Genomic DNA, 16,214 nt, shown 5'->3' on the forward strand with positions numbered 1-16,214 from the left:
GATTTACTCTTGCTTTTCTAGTTTTTTAAGATGCATTTTTAGGTTGTTCATTTGAAATTTTTCTTCTTGTTTTATGTAGATACTTATAGCTATAAATTTGCCTCTTAGTACTGCTTTTACTGTATTTCATAAGTTTGGGTATGTTGTGTCTCCATTATCATTTGTTTCAAGAAATTTTCAGTTTCTTTGTTAGTCTCCTCATTGACCCACTGGTCATTCAGGAGCCTACTGCTTTAATTTCCATGTGTTTGTATAGTTTTTATCTTGTTACTGATTTCTAGTTTTATTCCACTGTGGTCAGAAAAGATAAGTGTTATTATTTCAGTTTTGTTTTTGTTTTTGTTTTTGTTTTGAGACAGAGTCTAGCTCTGTCATCCAGGCTGGAGTGCAGTGGCACGATCTTGTCCCACTGCAGCCTCAACCTCCCGGGCTAAGGCAATTCTTCTGCCTCTGCCTCCCGAATAACTGGGACTGCAGGCATGTGCCACCATGCTTAGCTAATTTTTGTATTTTTAGTATAGATAGAGTTTCAACCATATTGGCCAGGCTGGTCTCAAACTCCTGACCGCCCAGGAACAAGTGATTCGTCCACCTCAGCCTCCCAAAGTGCTGGGATTACAGGCGTGAGTCACCGCCCCTGGACTATTTGAGTTTTTTGTTTGTTTGTTTGTTTTGAATGTTTTAAGCCTTGTTTTGTGGCCTACCATGTGGTCTATGTCTGACAATGACACATGTGCTGAGGAGAAGACTATGTATTCTGTAGCCATTGGATGAAATGTTCTGTAAATATCTATTAGGTCCATTTGGTCTATGGTGAAGATTAAGCCCAATGTTTCTTTGTTGATTTTCTGTCTGGAAGATCTGTCCAATGCTGAAAGTGGGATGTTGAGATCTCTAGCTATTATTTTATTGGGGTCTAGCTATCTCTTTAGCTGTAATAATATTTGCCTTATATATCTGGATGCTCCAGTGTTGGGTGCGTATATATTTATAATTGTTATATCCTCTTGCTAAACTAACCCCTTTTCATTATATAATGATCTGCTTTTTCTCTTTCTATAGTTTTTGTCTTGAAGTCTTTTTTTTTTTTTTCTTTCTCTGTCACCGAGGCTGGAGTATGGAGTACAGTGGTAGGATCTTGGCTCACTACAACCTCCGCCTCCTGGGTTCAAACGATTCTCCTGCTTCAGCCTCCCAAGTAGCTTGGATTACAGGCATGTCACCACATCTGGCTAATATTTGTATTTTTACTAGAGATGGGGTTTCGCCATATTGGCCAGTCCAGTCTCGAACTCCTGACCTCAGGTGATCTGCCCACCTGGACCTCCCAAACTGCTGGGATTATAGGCATAAGCCACCACACCTGGCCAAAGTCTATTTTTTCTTATGTAAGTATTGCTACTCCTGCTGTTTTTTGGTTTCCATTTGCCTCTTTTTCCATGTTTTTGTTTTCAGTCTGTGTTTCTTTATAGGTGAAGTGTATTTCTTGTAGGTAACAGATCATTGGATCATTGGATCTTGGTTTTTTTTTAGCCATTCAGCCACAGTATGTCTTTTGCTTGGAGAGTTTAGTCCATTTACATTGAATGTTATTATTGATAAGTAATGATTTACTTTTGTCACTTTGTTATTTCTTTTCTGGTTATTTTGTGGTCTTCTCTTCCTACTTTCTTCTGTTTTGTTGTTGTTATTGTTGTTTTAGTGAAGGTGATTTTCTCTGGTGGTATGTTTTGATTTCTTGCCTTTTGTTTTTTGTGTATCTGTTGTATGTTTTTGAGGCTACCCTGAAGCTTGCAGATAATATCTTATAACCCATTATTTAAAACTGATGACAACTTAACAATGACTGCATAAACAAGCAAAGAGAAAACTAATAAAAACCCTGTACTTCAACTTTGTGTCCCTGCTTTTTAACTTTTTGTTGTTTCTATTTATGTCTTATTGTACTGTCTATATCTTGAAAAGTTGTACTTATTATTTTTTATCTGTTCATCTTTTTGTCTTTCTGTTTAAGTATGATTAGTTTACACAAAACAATTACAGTTTTATAATATTCTGTGTATTTCTGTGTACTATTACCAATGATTTTTGTACCTTCAGATCATTTTTTATTGCTTACTAATGTTTTCTTTCCTATTGAAGAACCCCCTTGATTATCCCTTGTAGGACAGGTCTGGTTTTGATGAAATCCCTCAGCTTTTATTTGTCTAGGAAAGTCTTTGTTTCACCTTTACTTTTGACGGATATTTTTGCCAGATATACTATTCTAGGGTAAAAGTTTTTTTCCTTCCGCACTTTTAATGTGTCATGCCACTCTCTCCTGGCCTGTAAGGTTTCCACTGAAAAGTCTGCTGCCAGACATTGGAGCTCCATTGTATATTATTTGTTTCTTTTTCTCTTGCTGCTTTTAGGATTCTTTCTTTATCCTTCACCTTTGGGAATTTGATTATTCAATGCCTTGAGGTAGTTTTCCTTGGGTTAAATCTGCTTGGTGTTCTCTATTCCTCTTGTACTTGAGTATTGATATTTTCCGCTAGGTTTGGGAAGTTCTCTATTATCATCCCTTTGAACATACTTTCTCTCTCTGTCTCTCTACCTTCTCTTTAAGGCCAATAACTTGTAGATTTACCCTTTTAAAGCTATTTTCTAGATCTTGTAGGCATGCTTCATTCTTTTTAATTCTCTTATCTTTTGTCTCCTCTGTGCGTTTTCAAATAACCTGTCTTCAAGTTCAGTAATTCATTCTTGTGCTTGATCAGTTCTACTATTAAGAGACTGATCCTTTCTTCAGTATGTCCATTGCATTTTTCAGCTCCAGAATTTCTGCTTGATTCTTTTTAACTGTTTCACTGTCTTCATTTTATTTATCTGATAAGATTCTGAATTCCTTCTCTGTGTTATCTTGAGTTTCTTTGTTTCCTCAAAACAGCTATCTTTGAATTCTCTGTCTGAAATGTCACATATCTGTGTCTCTGGGATTGGCCCCTTGGCCCTTATTTAGTTTGGCGAGGTCATGTTTTCCTGTATGGTCTTAATGCTTGTAGATGTTCATTTGTACCAGGGCATTAAAAAGTTAGGTATTTTTTTCTTTTTTTTTTTTTTTTTTTTTTTGAGATGGAGTCTTGTTCTGTCACCAGGCTGAAGTGCAGTGGCACAATCTCAGCTCACTGCAACTTCTGCCTCCCAGGTTGAGGCAATTCTCCTGCTTCAGCCACCCAAGTAGCTGGGACTACAGGCACGTGCCACCACGCCCAGATAATTTTTGTATTTTTAATAGAGACGGGGTTTCACCATGTTGGCCAGGATGGTCTCAATCTCTTGACCTCATGTTCCCCCCGCCTCAGCCTCCCAAAGTGCTGGAATTACAGGCGTGAGCCACCATGCCCTGCCAAGAGTTAGGTATTTCTTATAGTCTTTGCAGTCTGGGCTTGCTTGTACCCATCCTTCTTGGTACAGTTTTCTGAGTATTCAAAGGGACTTCAGTGTTGTGATCTAAGTTTTTGGTCCCTGCAGCCATGTCTTCATTAGGGGATACCACAAGCTCAGTAACACTGTAGTTCTTGCAGACTCATAGAGGTACTGCCCTGGTGGTCTTGGATAAGATCCAGAAGAATTCTCTGGACTATCCAGCAGAGACTTATTCTTTACCTTCCTGTCTCCCAAACAAGTAGAGTCTCTCTCTCTCTCTCTCTCTCTCTCTCTCTCTCTCTCTGTGCTGAGCTGCCTGGGGCTGGGAGAGGGGTGACACAAGTACCCCTGTAGCCATCATCTCTGGGACTGTGCTGGGTCAGACCTGAACCAGCACACTACTGGGTCTTGCCAAGACCCACTGCAACCACTGCCTGCCTACCATCAAGGCCTTCATTCAAGACCCTAGGGCTCTGCAGTCAGCAGGTGGTGAAGCCAGCTCGTCTTACATCCTTCCCTTCAGGGCGGCAAGTGGCCCTGGGCAAATCCAGAGGTGTTGTCTGGGAGCCAGTGCCTGGAATCAGAATCTTTAGAACTCTATCGGGTACTCTACTGTGGCTAAGCAGGCACCAAAACCACAAAGTCCTTTCCACTGTTCCCTCCCCTTCCCTAGGCAAAGGAGTCTCCCCTTGTCCACCACCACCACAGGCCTATGGAGAGTACTGTCATGGTACTACTGATAATCACTTAAGGCCCAGTGGCTCTTCAGTTAGCTTGTTGTGAATGCTGCCAGGCATTGAACTCTTCAGGACAGTGGGCTTCCTCCTCTCTGACCCAGGGTAGGTTCAGTATCGGGGGAAACCAGCCCCCGATATTTCACATAGGTTCTTTTCTATTTCCCTAAGTGTTGGCCGGTCTGAGAAATAAAGGGAGACAGTACAAAAGAGAGAAATTTTAAAGCTGGGTGTCCAGGGGAGACATCATATGTTGGCAGGTTCCATGATGCCCCCTGAGCCGTAAAACCAGCAAGTTCTTATTAGCAATTTTCAAAAGGGAGGGGTGCACGAATAGGGTGTGGGTCACAGAGATCACATGCTTCAAGGGCAACAAAAGATCACAAGGCAGCAGGTCAGGGAGAAACCAGAATCACTAATGAACTTCCATGTCCTGCTGTGCATGCATTGTCAGGGTTCAAGAGCAGAGAACCCGTCTGACGAGACTTCGCCAGGCTGGAATTTCCTAATCCTAGCAAGCCTGGGGGCGCCGCAGGAGACTAGGACGTGCTTCATCCCTATCTACAACCGCATAAAGGCAGACACTCCCAGGGCAGCCATTTTAGAGGCCCCACCCTGGGAATGCAATCTTTTCCTGTGGCTGTTTATGATTAATATTCCTTACTGGGGAAAGAATTCAGCAACATTTCTCTTACCCGTTTTCGGTAATAATGTAGCAGGATGAGCCGCAGACAAAACCTCTCAGATACTGAGTTGTAGAAGGAAGGGCTTTATTCAGCTGGGACCATCGGCAAGCTACCGTCTTAAAATCTGAGCTCCCCGAGTGCACAATTTCTGTCCCTTTTAAGGTCTCACAATACTAAAGATTTTACATGAAAGGGTCGTGATTGATTGAGCAGTCTAAGGGATATGTGACAGGGGTTTTATGCACTGGTGGTCAGAGTGAAACAGAACAGAACAGGGAGTTTCACAATATTCTTCTATACAATGTAGTTGATTTTTAACTACTAGGTTTAGGCCAGGCAGGCCCCGGCCTGGTTTCAAGCCTGGCGCCAGGCTGCCTGTCTGGTTTCACTTTCTTGTTTTTTTTCTTAAAACAGGTACTGAGTATAAAACAATATAAAACAATAAGAGAGGGTCTCTCTCTTCCCTCAGTAAGAGAAATATGGCTCTGTCCTGCCTGGCCCACAGACAGCCAGACTTTAAGGTTATCTCCCTTGTTCCCTGAAAATCGCTGTTATCCAGTTCTTAAGGTGCCCAGATTTCATATTGTTTAAACACAACATGCTCTACAAACAATTTGTGCAGTTAGCACAGTCATCACAGGGTCCTGAGGCAACATACATCCTCAGCTTACGAAGATGTCGGGATTAAGAGATTAAAGACAGGCATAGGAGATCACAAGAGTATTGATTGGGGAAGTGATAAATGTCCATGAAATCTTCACAATTTATGTTCAGAGATTGCAGTAAAGTCAGGCGTAAGAAATTATAAAAGTATTAATTTGGGGAACTAATAAATGTCCATTAAATCTTCACAATTTATGTGGTTCTGCCGCTGCTTCAGCCGGTCCCTCCGTTCGAGGTCCCTGACTTGTCGCAACAGAGATGGCATCCAAGAGCCAAGGCCTGGAATCGGGGACCTCAAGATCCCACTTGGTGCTACTCCCCACTGTGGCCAAGCTGGTACCTAAACTGCAAGGCAAAGTCCCTTTTATTCTTCCCTCTGCTTTTCTCAAACAGGAGTCTCTTATAGCCATCACAGCTATGAATATGCTGGGTCACACATGAAGCCAGCATGTCTCAGAGTCTCACCTAAGGCCCATGGCATATACTACCTGGCTTCCACTGCTAGGACCCAAGGGCTTTTTAGTCAGCAGGTGATGAGTCCTGCCAGGACTGGATCCTTCCTTTCAAGGCAGCAGATTCTCTTCTAGCCCAGGATGTGTCTATAAATGTCATCCAACAGCTAGGTCCTAGTATGGGGACCTCATAAATCCGCCCCGTGTCTTATTCTTCTGTGACTGAGTGGGTATTCAGTTTGCAAAACAAAGTCGTCTTTATTCTTCCCCCTTCTCTCCTCAAGCCAAAGGAAGGGGTCTCTTGAAGCTATGAGCTGTGCTGCCTGGGATTAGGGGAGGGGTGGCACAAGCACTCCCTTCGCCACCCTAGCTGGTTTTCACTAGGTCGTGTGACCCCTCCAAGTCTACAGGCTCTGAGCCCAGCACAGCACTAGGACTTGCCTAGGAGTTGCATTCTTTGTGGCCTAAACAGCCTTTCAAGTTTATTTAGGACTCCAGGGCACTAAATTTAGCCCGCAGTGACAAGACTTGCCAAAACTCAACTTCCAACTGCTAGAGTGGGTACTTCCCCTCTGGCTAGGGCTGGTCTAAATGCTCCCTCCATGGGCATTTGCTGAGTTCTGCCTGGTGCTGGCCACACTGAGTTCCAGTGCAAAGTCCCAGAATGGCTGGGCTCTCCTTCCCCCAAGCATGCAGATTCTCTTTCCACACCATGTGGCCACTGTCTGGAGATGAGGGAAGGGTGGTGTTGGCATTTCAAGACTGTCTTTGCTGTCCTCTTCAGTGCCTCTGTCAGTGATATGAAGTGAAAACCAAGTACTGTGATTGCTCACCTGATTTTTGGTTCGTATGAAGGTACTTTTTTATATAGTTGCTGTTGCGGAATCAGGAGGACCAGAGAGAGTGTATACAGGAGGATGTATACAGTACTTGGGGTGTATACAGGAGGACAAGAGAGAGTGTATACAGAAGGATGTATACAGTACTTGGGGTGTATACAGGAGGATGTCTTTATTATTGAGTGCACTCAGACCCAGCAGACTCAATGTCCAAAGACTGGGCACAGAACAAAGACAGTACTTGGCTTTTATACACACTTCACAAAAGAGGGTGGGCTAGCTGGAAGCAAGCTTACAGCAGCGTGAAAGCAGGGATACAGAGGCAGGACAAAGACAGTTAATCAAATTGTAACAGGTTCATAAACCGTTGCTATGCAGCCCGGATGTCCATTATCTAGTTTTGCTCTGAAGAGCCTTGCACTGGTTTATCTCATAACCTTCACTATGGTGCCCAGACAGCTGTAGTTCAGGCCTGCTTAGGCTTCTCATGACCTTCGTTGTAATTCTTAGATAAAACAGAATACTTGGCCGGGCACGGTGACTCACGCCTGTAATTCCAGCACTTTGGGAGTCTGAGGCCAGCAGATTACAAGGTCAGGAGATCAAGACCATCCTAGCTAACACGGTGAAACTCCGTCTCTACTAAAAATACAAAAAAATTAGCCGGACGTGGTGGCGGGCACCTGTAGTCCCAGCTACTCAGGAGGCTGAGGCAGGAGAATGGTGTGAACCCAGGAGGCAGAGCTTGCAGTGAGCTGAGATCGCGCCACTGCACTCTGGCCTGGGCGACAGAGCAAGACTCCGTCTCAAAAAAAAAAAAAACAGAATACTTGAAGTTATTAGTTACAGAGAACAAGAATCTATAAACTCATACTATAAAACAAAGGAAAACTTGTTTTTCTTCTCCTTATGTTGAGGGAGTGCTGGGAGGGAGAGTCTCCAGAGCACATTAGATAATATTATTAAGACTTTTCCTGGGTCTGGGCTGTGCCTGTTGCTGCCTCTGGGACAAGTCAGCCTAATACAGGAAAGCTTATTTCTCTTTCTTTTTAATTTTATTTTTCTTTAATTTCCCACCTCAGTTGCCAACTTTGAAGTTCCTGTGATGAGGACAGTTGGTGGAAGCTTCTATTCATCTCTCTTGCTCTACCCCCACCCCACCCCTGCATTACTCTTTTTTATTTACACAATGGATATTTGCATTTTCTTTTTATTCTACTCATTGATATCCTCTAGCTAAAGACTACGAGGAACACAACTATAGTTGAACAAAGCTGAGTGTCTGACCTGTTGCAGTGAGGGGGAATGCATACCCTGGGCAACCACGAGGCATCTCAGTAAATGGATATTTAGAAAGGACTTACAGGATTTGCGCTTGTTTTAGGGGATTGGGAGAAGGATTCGAGGAAACAGAGCTTTTTGATTATTAGTATTGGATGTTGTCAGGAAGCAGGAGTAATTCTGTTTCGGTACCTGAAAAGTTCTTATCTAGGAGGTGGTATGAATGGAAGTGAAGCTAAAGTTGTAACTGGTAAAACAGCAGCAGTCACTCCTATTAGCCAGGATGAGAGAATGCTTGGCCATTCTTGTGGTTTAGACAGTATTCATGGTTTTGTCTATGTTCAGATGTGGTTACAAAGGGTCTCATTTTTTTTTTCTTTATCATGGTCACAGAGTGGCCGTTTCTGAGATTGGCATTCCATGGAATTGTTGATGTTTAACAGAACACCAGGGCCTACCTGATAGTGTCTGGTCAGCTCCTGGATACCAGGGACACCTTTTCTCTTTCTCAGAATCATTCCCAGATTCAGATTGTTTCAATTTTATTTTATTCTATTTTGAGACAGGGTCTTACTCTGTCACCTAGGCTAGAGTGCAGTGGCACAACCACAGCTCATTGCTGCCTTGACCTCCCAGGCTAAATTGTCTCCCACCTCAGCCTCCCGAGTAGCTAGGACTACAGGCATGCACCACCCCAACGGCTAATTTTTTAATTTTTTGTAGAGACAGGGTCTCACTGTGTTGTCCAGACTGGTCTTGAACTCCTCCTAGGCTTGAGCAGTCCTCTCACCTTGGCGTCCCAAAGTGTTGGGATCATAGGCGTGAGCCACCACGCCTAGCCCAGATTGTTTCCATTTTAGAAAGGTCTGTCTTGTTACTACTATTCCATTGTTTCCACCCCACACCTTGATTTAATAGATATTTTAAGATGGAGCCACTAACTGCAAGCTTTGTACTGTCTGCCTTTGTAGGAAAACAGGAAATAGTGCTTTCCTGCATGGCATGAAAAGATAACAGTAAGGTGCTACTTTCATTATGTCACTTTCCCTTTTTAGAAACTGTTACCAGTGAACCACATCCCAAATATGACAGTTATTTCTCTTCAGCTTTCAGGGACCTATCCACTGAATCTTTGAACATCTTCAGTGACTCTGATCTTGCTCCTTTCTCTCACTTTTATTTTTCACTTCTTACTACTACACAAATGCTGTCTTATTCATCCCTCCACTGAGGGAGTCTTCTAGGTATATTACAGATAACAGTAAATAATTGTAATTATTATTATTGAATTGAACAACCCAGATTAGCTTCTCATTTCCCAGTTAGCTTTTAAAATGAGCTGCTTACGAATAGAAGAAAAAATAAAAACTCACTATAAAATTTCACCAGCCAACCTGGGCGACAGAGCAAGACCCTGTCATCCAAACAATATATTGTCTTTAAAGACAAATAATCAGCCAGGCGCGGTGGCTCACACCTGTAATCCCAGCACTTTGGGAGGCCGAGGTGGGCAGATCACAAGGAAGGAGTTCAAGACCAGCCTGGCCAATATGGTGAAACCCCATCTCTACTAAAAATACAAAAATTAGCCAGGCGTGCTGGCGCGCACCTAGTCCCAGCTACTCGGGAGGCTGAGGCAGAAGAATCTCTTGAACCTGGGAGGCAGAGGTTGCAGTGAGCCAAGATTTTGCCTCTGCATTGTAGCCTGGGTGACAGAGTGAGACTCTGTCTCAAAAAAAAAAAAAAAGGCAAAGATTTGCTATTAGCTTTGTTTCTGCTTCATTAACCATAATATATATTATTTTATGAAAAATATCTGTAGTCACAGATAGATGTGTACATGTGTGTGTGAGGTTTTTTTAATTTTTATTTTATTATTTTATTATTTTTTCCTGGTTTTTTTGTTTTGTTTTAAGGCACAGTTGTTCACACTGTTGCCCAGGCTGGAGTGCAGTGGTGTCATAGCTCATTCAAAATCCAAAATCCTGAGCTCAAACCATCCACCTGCCTCAGCCTCCGAGATAGCTAGGATTACAGGAGCATGCCACCATGCCCAGCTAATTTTTTATTTTTTTGTAGAGATGAGGTCTTCCTAGGTTGTACAGACTGGTCTGAAACTACTGACCTTAAGCGATCCTCCCACCTCAACCTCCTGAGTTGCTGGGACTACAGGGGTGAGCCACCATGCCTATCTCTGTTTGTTTACTAGGTCTACATTTGAAAAATAATTCTCCTGGTCCGAATGTAATGAGTTATCTCAATTGATTATTTACAGTCACAGATCGAACTCTTTGTTATATTCTTTTCCCTCTTTTCACTACTGCACTTGATTAGTCTTTAAAAAAATAAAATGAATGATTAATAATTCTTAAACATTTAAGAAATATGCCTCTAATGTGCATACCTTCTAATATCATTGAGATTATGAGGCAGAATTTTGTTTATATTCAGTGAAGCAGTTTTAATTGTATTTTTCAGAGCCACAGACTACAATATGTCTTGGTGAGCTTTCTCACAAGTGTCAGTTGGTCACTTGGAATAAGAAGGAAAATAAGCTCATAATACATGAGTTGTTAATATGAGACAGAAAGTATAATTTTAATGTTTTAATATATCAAATATAAGTAGGAATAATTCATCATAAAAGTAATATATGTTCATTGTGAATTTAGAAAGCTGTAAAAAAAAAAAAAGCTGGGCGTTATGGCTGATGCCTATAATCCCAGCTACACAGGAGGCTAAGGCAGGAGGATCACTTCAGGCTGGGAGTTCAAGACCAGCCTGGGAAACATAACAAGACTCTGTCTCTAAAATAATGAAATAAAATAATAGAAGGCACTAAAAGGTACAGTACAAGTAAAAATTACTCCTTGTGCTACCATTCATAAACAATCACTGGCTACATTTTGATGTGTTTTTTTGAGACAGAGTTTGGCTCTGTTGCAGAGGCTGGAGTGCAATGGCACATTCTCGGTTCATTACAACCTCTGCCTCCCAGGCTCAAGCAAGCCACCCTTTCACCTCAGTCTCCTGAGTAGCTGGGACTACAGGTGCCTGCCATCACGCCGGGCTAACTTTTGTAATTTTTGTAGAGATGAGGTTTCACCATGTTGCCTAGGCTGGTCTCGAACTCTTGAGCTCAAGTGATCCGCCCACCTCAGCCTCCCAAAGTGCTGGGATTACAGGTGTAAGCCACTGTGCCTGGCCCTGGTGTTTTCTTTTTTTTTTTTTTTTTTTTTTGAGACGGAGTCTCGCTCTGTCGCCCAGGTTGGAGTGCTGTGGCCGGATCTCAGCTCACTGCAAGCTCCGCCTCCCGGGTTCACGCCATTCTCCTGCCTCAGCCTCCCGAGTAGCTGGGACTACAGGCGCCCGCCACGGCGCCCGGCTAGTTTTTTGTATTTTTTTAGTAGAGACGGGGTTTCACCATGCTAGCCAGGATGGTCTCGATCTCCTGACCTTGTGATCCACCCGTCTCGGCCTCCCAAAGTGCTGGGATTACAGGCTTGAGCCACCGCGCCCGGCCGGTGTTTTCTTTATTGTCTCTTTTATATGCATGTTTTCTCATCTTTAGGACGATACTGTGTTTATGATTTAATATTCTTGCTTTTCCACTTAAAATAGTGGCAAAAGCATTTCTCATCACACTGGTTCTTTTCTAGCTTGTAGACCTAATATTCAAATTTCTTAAAGCATTTTATTCATAAAATAACAATAGCCACAGTTTTCCAGGAAAAACTGACTAGTGAAATGTTTTTAACAAATAAGGTGAATTTTTTCTTTGATCTAAGAAAACACAACTTTAAGAAGCAAAATGAGAAAGTAGATTGTAGAAAAGCAGGGAATGGTGTCCTGTGGTGCTAAGAATTTGATTTGTCCTATCCCAACTATATTTTTCTCCCATGTTGAACTCCAAAATCCGTTTTTCAGTTAAGGTGAAGGAATCTGTTGTTGAAAATCATGCAGTGTTAAGTTATGCTGTGGAGGAAGAACATACATATTTGGGTCCAACTGTAAAGCCAGATGATAAGGTTAGTAATGTCTTAATGTTCACTCGATTTTTAGAGCTGTTTGGCTTTGATATTGTCTTCTGTTTAGTTTACAGAAGCCATATTATAACATTAAAGTCCATATTATCTGAGATCTGCTTTTACTGAAGTGGATCAATGATGAAACTAGCCAAATCTGAGCATCAGAAGGCTTTCCAGTCTACCTGATGCATGATCTCTACAGTTCTGAGAAGCAAAACTATAAAACAATGTAAAACAATAAGGGCATATGTTGGGGGTGTGTGTGTGGGTGGGGGTGTGTGTGTGTGTGTGTGCATGCACATGTGTTTATAAAGATAACAGCTGTAGGAATGAATGAGATTGAGGGTGGGGGGGTGCGTATGTATGTCTATGAAAGCCTAATCATTTCTGGGCAATGATGAAAAGGTTTTACTACTGATCTTTGTAACTATGAAGGTTTCTACACTTGACCTGAGCTCAGAAATGACAACTGCTGGGGTTGGTGATTTGGGGTTTTCCTACATACTACTTGCTACATTGTGATCTGATATTCCCCTTAATTTCTAGGCTAAAACACTTTCTCATGAGCCATTATCTTCAGTAACCGTTTCCACTGGAAGCCTTTTAAGTTATGAAAACACAGATTTGAGCCTTACAGATCCAGGTAATAAGGTCAAAATGTTTATAAATAAGTTGAAAGACCAGCACCAGTTGAGTTGCAGTACAGTGATGGAAGGAAGCATTGGTTTTCGTGATACACCTTGGGGAACTGTTCCTCTAAATCTCAAAAGTAAAGTATGGCTGGGCGTGGTGGCTCATGCCTGTAATCCTAGCACCTTGAGGTGGGAGGATCACTTGAGCCCAGAAGTTTGAGACCATCCTGGGTAACATGGTAGAACCCCATCTCTACAAAAAATACAAAAGTTAGCCAGGTGTGGTGGTATGTGCCTGTAGTCCCAGCTACTCAGGAGGCTGAGGTAAGGTGATCGCTTGAGCCTGGGAGGTCAAGGCTGCAATGAGCCATAATCACGCCACGGCACTCCAGCCTCAGCAACATACTGAAACCCTGTCTCAAAAAATAAAATAAAATATTCACACCCAGCAAAAGATTGGAGCGTATGGTATTCTAAACATTACTGGAAGTAACAGGGATGCTCTGTGGATCCCCAACAACACTTTTGAGAAGCAGTTGCTAATATATTTTTCCATTCAGTGGAAACCTATCTGAGCAAATTTCATGGTTGTACTGATCTCTTAACAACATGTATCACCATGCCTCTCCACTAAAATATGTCTGTAAGGAAGTACCCAGTACAGTATGTGTATAAGGAATATTACATTAAAAGGAATATAGTGTCGCTGTCAATTACATTTTTTTTTTTTTCTTTTTTTGAAATGGAGTCTTGCTCTGTCGCCAGGCTGGAGTGCAATGGCGTGATCTCGGCTCTCCTGCCTCAGCCTCCAGAGTAGCTGGGACTACAGGTGTGCACCACCATGCCCAGCTGATTTTTGTATTTTTAGTGGAGACGGGGTTTCACCATGTTGGCGAGATGGTCTCCATCTCTTGACCTCGTGATCCACCCGCCTCGGCCTCCCAAAGTGCTTGTATTACAGGCATGAGCCACCACGCCTGACCTATTTACATATTTTCATTAAACTCAATTTTCAGAGTCATTTTCAGAGCACATGGATGATAGCAAGCAAGAATCTACTGCCAGTAAAGAACAGGAAACAAACATAAGTTCCATAGTTCCTTCAACACAAGATATTTATCAGTGGCGGAACTCTTCAGACGTTCATAAATCTCCGTTGCCTGCCGTGGATGAAACTACATGTGGTCACACACACTTTCGGCAAATGATAGACAAGTACATTAATGAAGCAAATTTGATACCTGAAAAAACAGATTTGCGGGGTAAAATTATTTTTTAAGTTTTCACCTTTCGTCATTTTTAATTTTATGCAGTGATTGATTGAGCTTCAAGTTCTTATGGCCTGCTACAACACCGTTATACCACAGAAAATATTGAAGGCATTTAGTGAGAAAGGGGATCTGGAACCAGTTAGACTCACTGAGGCACGTGTACAGGAGATTAATTAGCAAATCTTCCTTTACCATTGCAGAGTTAACTATTACGGCTGAGACAGTATTACTGATAAATAAGAGCAGGAGCTCAGAAATCAGACAGTTGTGGATTTGAGTCATAGCCTGACCATTTCCTAGCTGTAAAACCAAGGGCAAGTTACTTTTTCATCTTTTATAAAAGAGGAATATTAGAGATTAAATGAGATAGTGCACATAAAGCAGAATGTCTGGCCCATAGTAACACTGAATACAGTGAGCCTTTTTCCTTTTTTAAGCTTATACTGAAGCAATGGTTACATATGTCCTGTTGATCCTAATTGGCCTCATAAGGCTGTAGAAATAGAAATTTGTATTTGTCAAAAGTTTGTTCATACTTGTAATCCTAGCATTTTGGGAGGCTGAGGCAGGAGGATTGCTTGAGCCCAGGATTTCAAGACCAGCCTGGGCAACACTGAGACCCCATCTCTATTTAAAAAAAAAAAAAAAAAAAAGTAAAATTAAATTTCTCTGAACATGAAACTTAAAAAGTTTTGGTCACTGAGAGGATCCATATTTTTGGACCTTTGAAATAATCATGATAGGACTTAACTTTAAAGCATCTGCTGATTATGGGGGGAAAACTGAAGTTTTTGTTACACTGGAGTTACCTGAAAATAAGCTTTTATGAATATGTTCTTAATATTCCTTTTCTAGTGTTTACCTTAAAAATAAATTTATGGTTTTTTTCCCTCAAAAATTCCAACAGTTGACCTTGACTTTCCAGAATTGGAACACATTTTTCCTAATTTGCATCATCAGCTGTTTAAACCCTTAGAACCACATCCAGATTTTGACTTATCATCATCATCCTCTGGGATTTCTCCAGACAACAGAGACTTTTACCAGGTATATTAAAGCAGATGTCCCATTGCAGTGAATATCTAAAAATAGTTTTAAGCCATTTCTCCTACTGGAACGAGAGTTCTTCTAAACCTTAACCTAGAATCACCTGGAAAGCCGGGCACAGTGGCTCATGCCTGTAATCCCAGCACTTTAAGAGCCCAAGGCAGGCAGATCACTTGAGGCCAAGAGTTTGAGACCAGCCTGGCCAACATGGCAAAACCCTGTCTCTACTAAAAGTACAAAAATTAGCCAGTCCTGGTGGTGGGCACCTGGAGTCCCAGTTACTCGGGAGGCTGAGGTGGGAGGACCGCTTGAGCCCAGGAGACAGAGGCTGCAGTGAGCTGAGATTGTGCCACTACACTCCAGTCTGGGTGACAGAGCCAGACCCTGTCTTTAAAAAAAGAAACAAACAGAAAAAAAGAATCACATGGAAAACTTAAATAAAAAATAAATAAATAAATAAATCCTCTTGCCCAGACTACACCCTAGACCAATTAAAGCAGAGTCTCTGGGAGTGCTCGGATAGTATTAATTATTGTTATTATTTTTTAAGCTCCCCAAGTGATTCTAATGTGGAACCAAGTTTGAAAACAGCTGCATTGGGCCAGGTGTGGTTGGCTCACACCTATAATCTCAGCACTTTGGGAGTCTGAGGCGGGTGGATTGCTTGAGGACAGGAGTTTGAGATCAGCCTGGCCAACATGGTGAAACCCCGTCTCTGCTAAAAAAAACACAAAAATCAGCTGGGTGTGGTGGCATGCCTGTAGTCCCAGCTACTTGGGAAACTGAGAACCACTTGAACCTGGGAAGCAGAGGTTGCAGTGAGCTGAGATCATGCCACTGCACTCCAGCCTAGACAACATAGTGAGACCCCATCTCCAAAAAAAAAAAAAACAGCTGCATTAGAATTTTGTTTGTCCTATCCACCTATCTCCACCTAGGGAGTATGATGCCATAAAAGGCTTGATAACAACTTTTAATTGTGGAACATATTTAAACAGTAAGGTAAATACAATTTTGCAAAATTTAAAGTATCTTCCTGCACAGTCAAAAGAGCTGAGATTTAAACCTGAGTCTTTCTGCTTCCACTTCCTGATAGCCTGACATTTTAAAGTCTCTTTCATATTGATTGAAAAGAACCGGATTTGAAAAAGCAAATCATTACTGTCATAGTAA

At 42.0% G+C, this 16,214-nt stretch overlaps 1 protein-coding gene and 2 non-coding genes across 12 annotated transcripts in view; all 3 read left to right on the top strand.

Moving 5' to 3' along the window:
• The window catches only part of CEP295 (centrosomal protein 295), a 70,864-nt gene that overhangs the window by 49,872 nt on the left and 4,778 nt on the right, over positions 1–16,214 (top strand). For 9 of the 10 annotated variants that reach the window (XM_038005326.2, XM_038005331.2, XM_038005332.2 and 6 more), the window contains 4 exons: positions 11,991–12,091; positions 12,638–12,734; positions 13,740–13,985; positions 14,902–15,041. In XM_038005326.2, the coding sequence (XP_037861254.2) occupies positions 11,991–12,091; positions 12,638–12,734; positions 13,740–13,985; positions 14,902–15,041 (584 nt within the window). The remainder of the gene's footprint in view (positions 1–11,990; positions 12,092–12,637; positions 12,735–13,739; positions 13,986–14,901; positions 15,042–16,214) is intronic. The other variant, XM_008020534.3, reaches the window with a different exon arrangement.
• On the top strand, positions 12,222–12,301 carry LOC119626643 (small nucleolar RNA U2-19). Its single transcript, XR_005242802.1, has one exon. It is a non-coding gene; the product is annotated as a small nucleolar RNA U2-19 (small nucleolar RNA).
• Positions 12,481–12,550, top strand: LOC119626642 (small nucleolar RNA U2-30). The gene has a single exon (XR_005242801.1). It is a non-coding gene; the product is annotated as a small nucleolar RNA U2-30 (small nucleolar RNA).

The sequence above is a fragment of the Chlorocebus sabaeus genome, chromosome 1 (genome assembly GCF_047675955.1).
Source record: "Chlorocebus sabaeus isolate Y175 chromosome 1, mChlSab1.0.hap1, whole genome shotgun sequence".
NCBI classification, from domain to species: domain Eukaryota; kingdom Metazoa; phylum Chordata; class Mammalia; order Primates; family Cercopithecidae; genus Chlorocebus; species Chlorocebus sabaeus.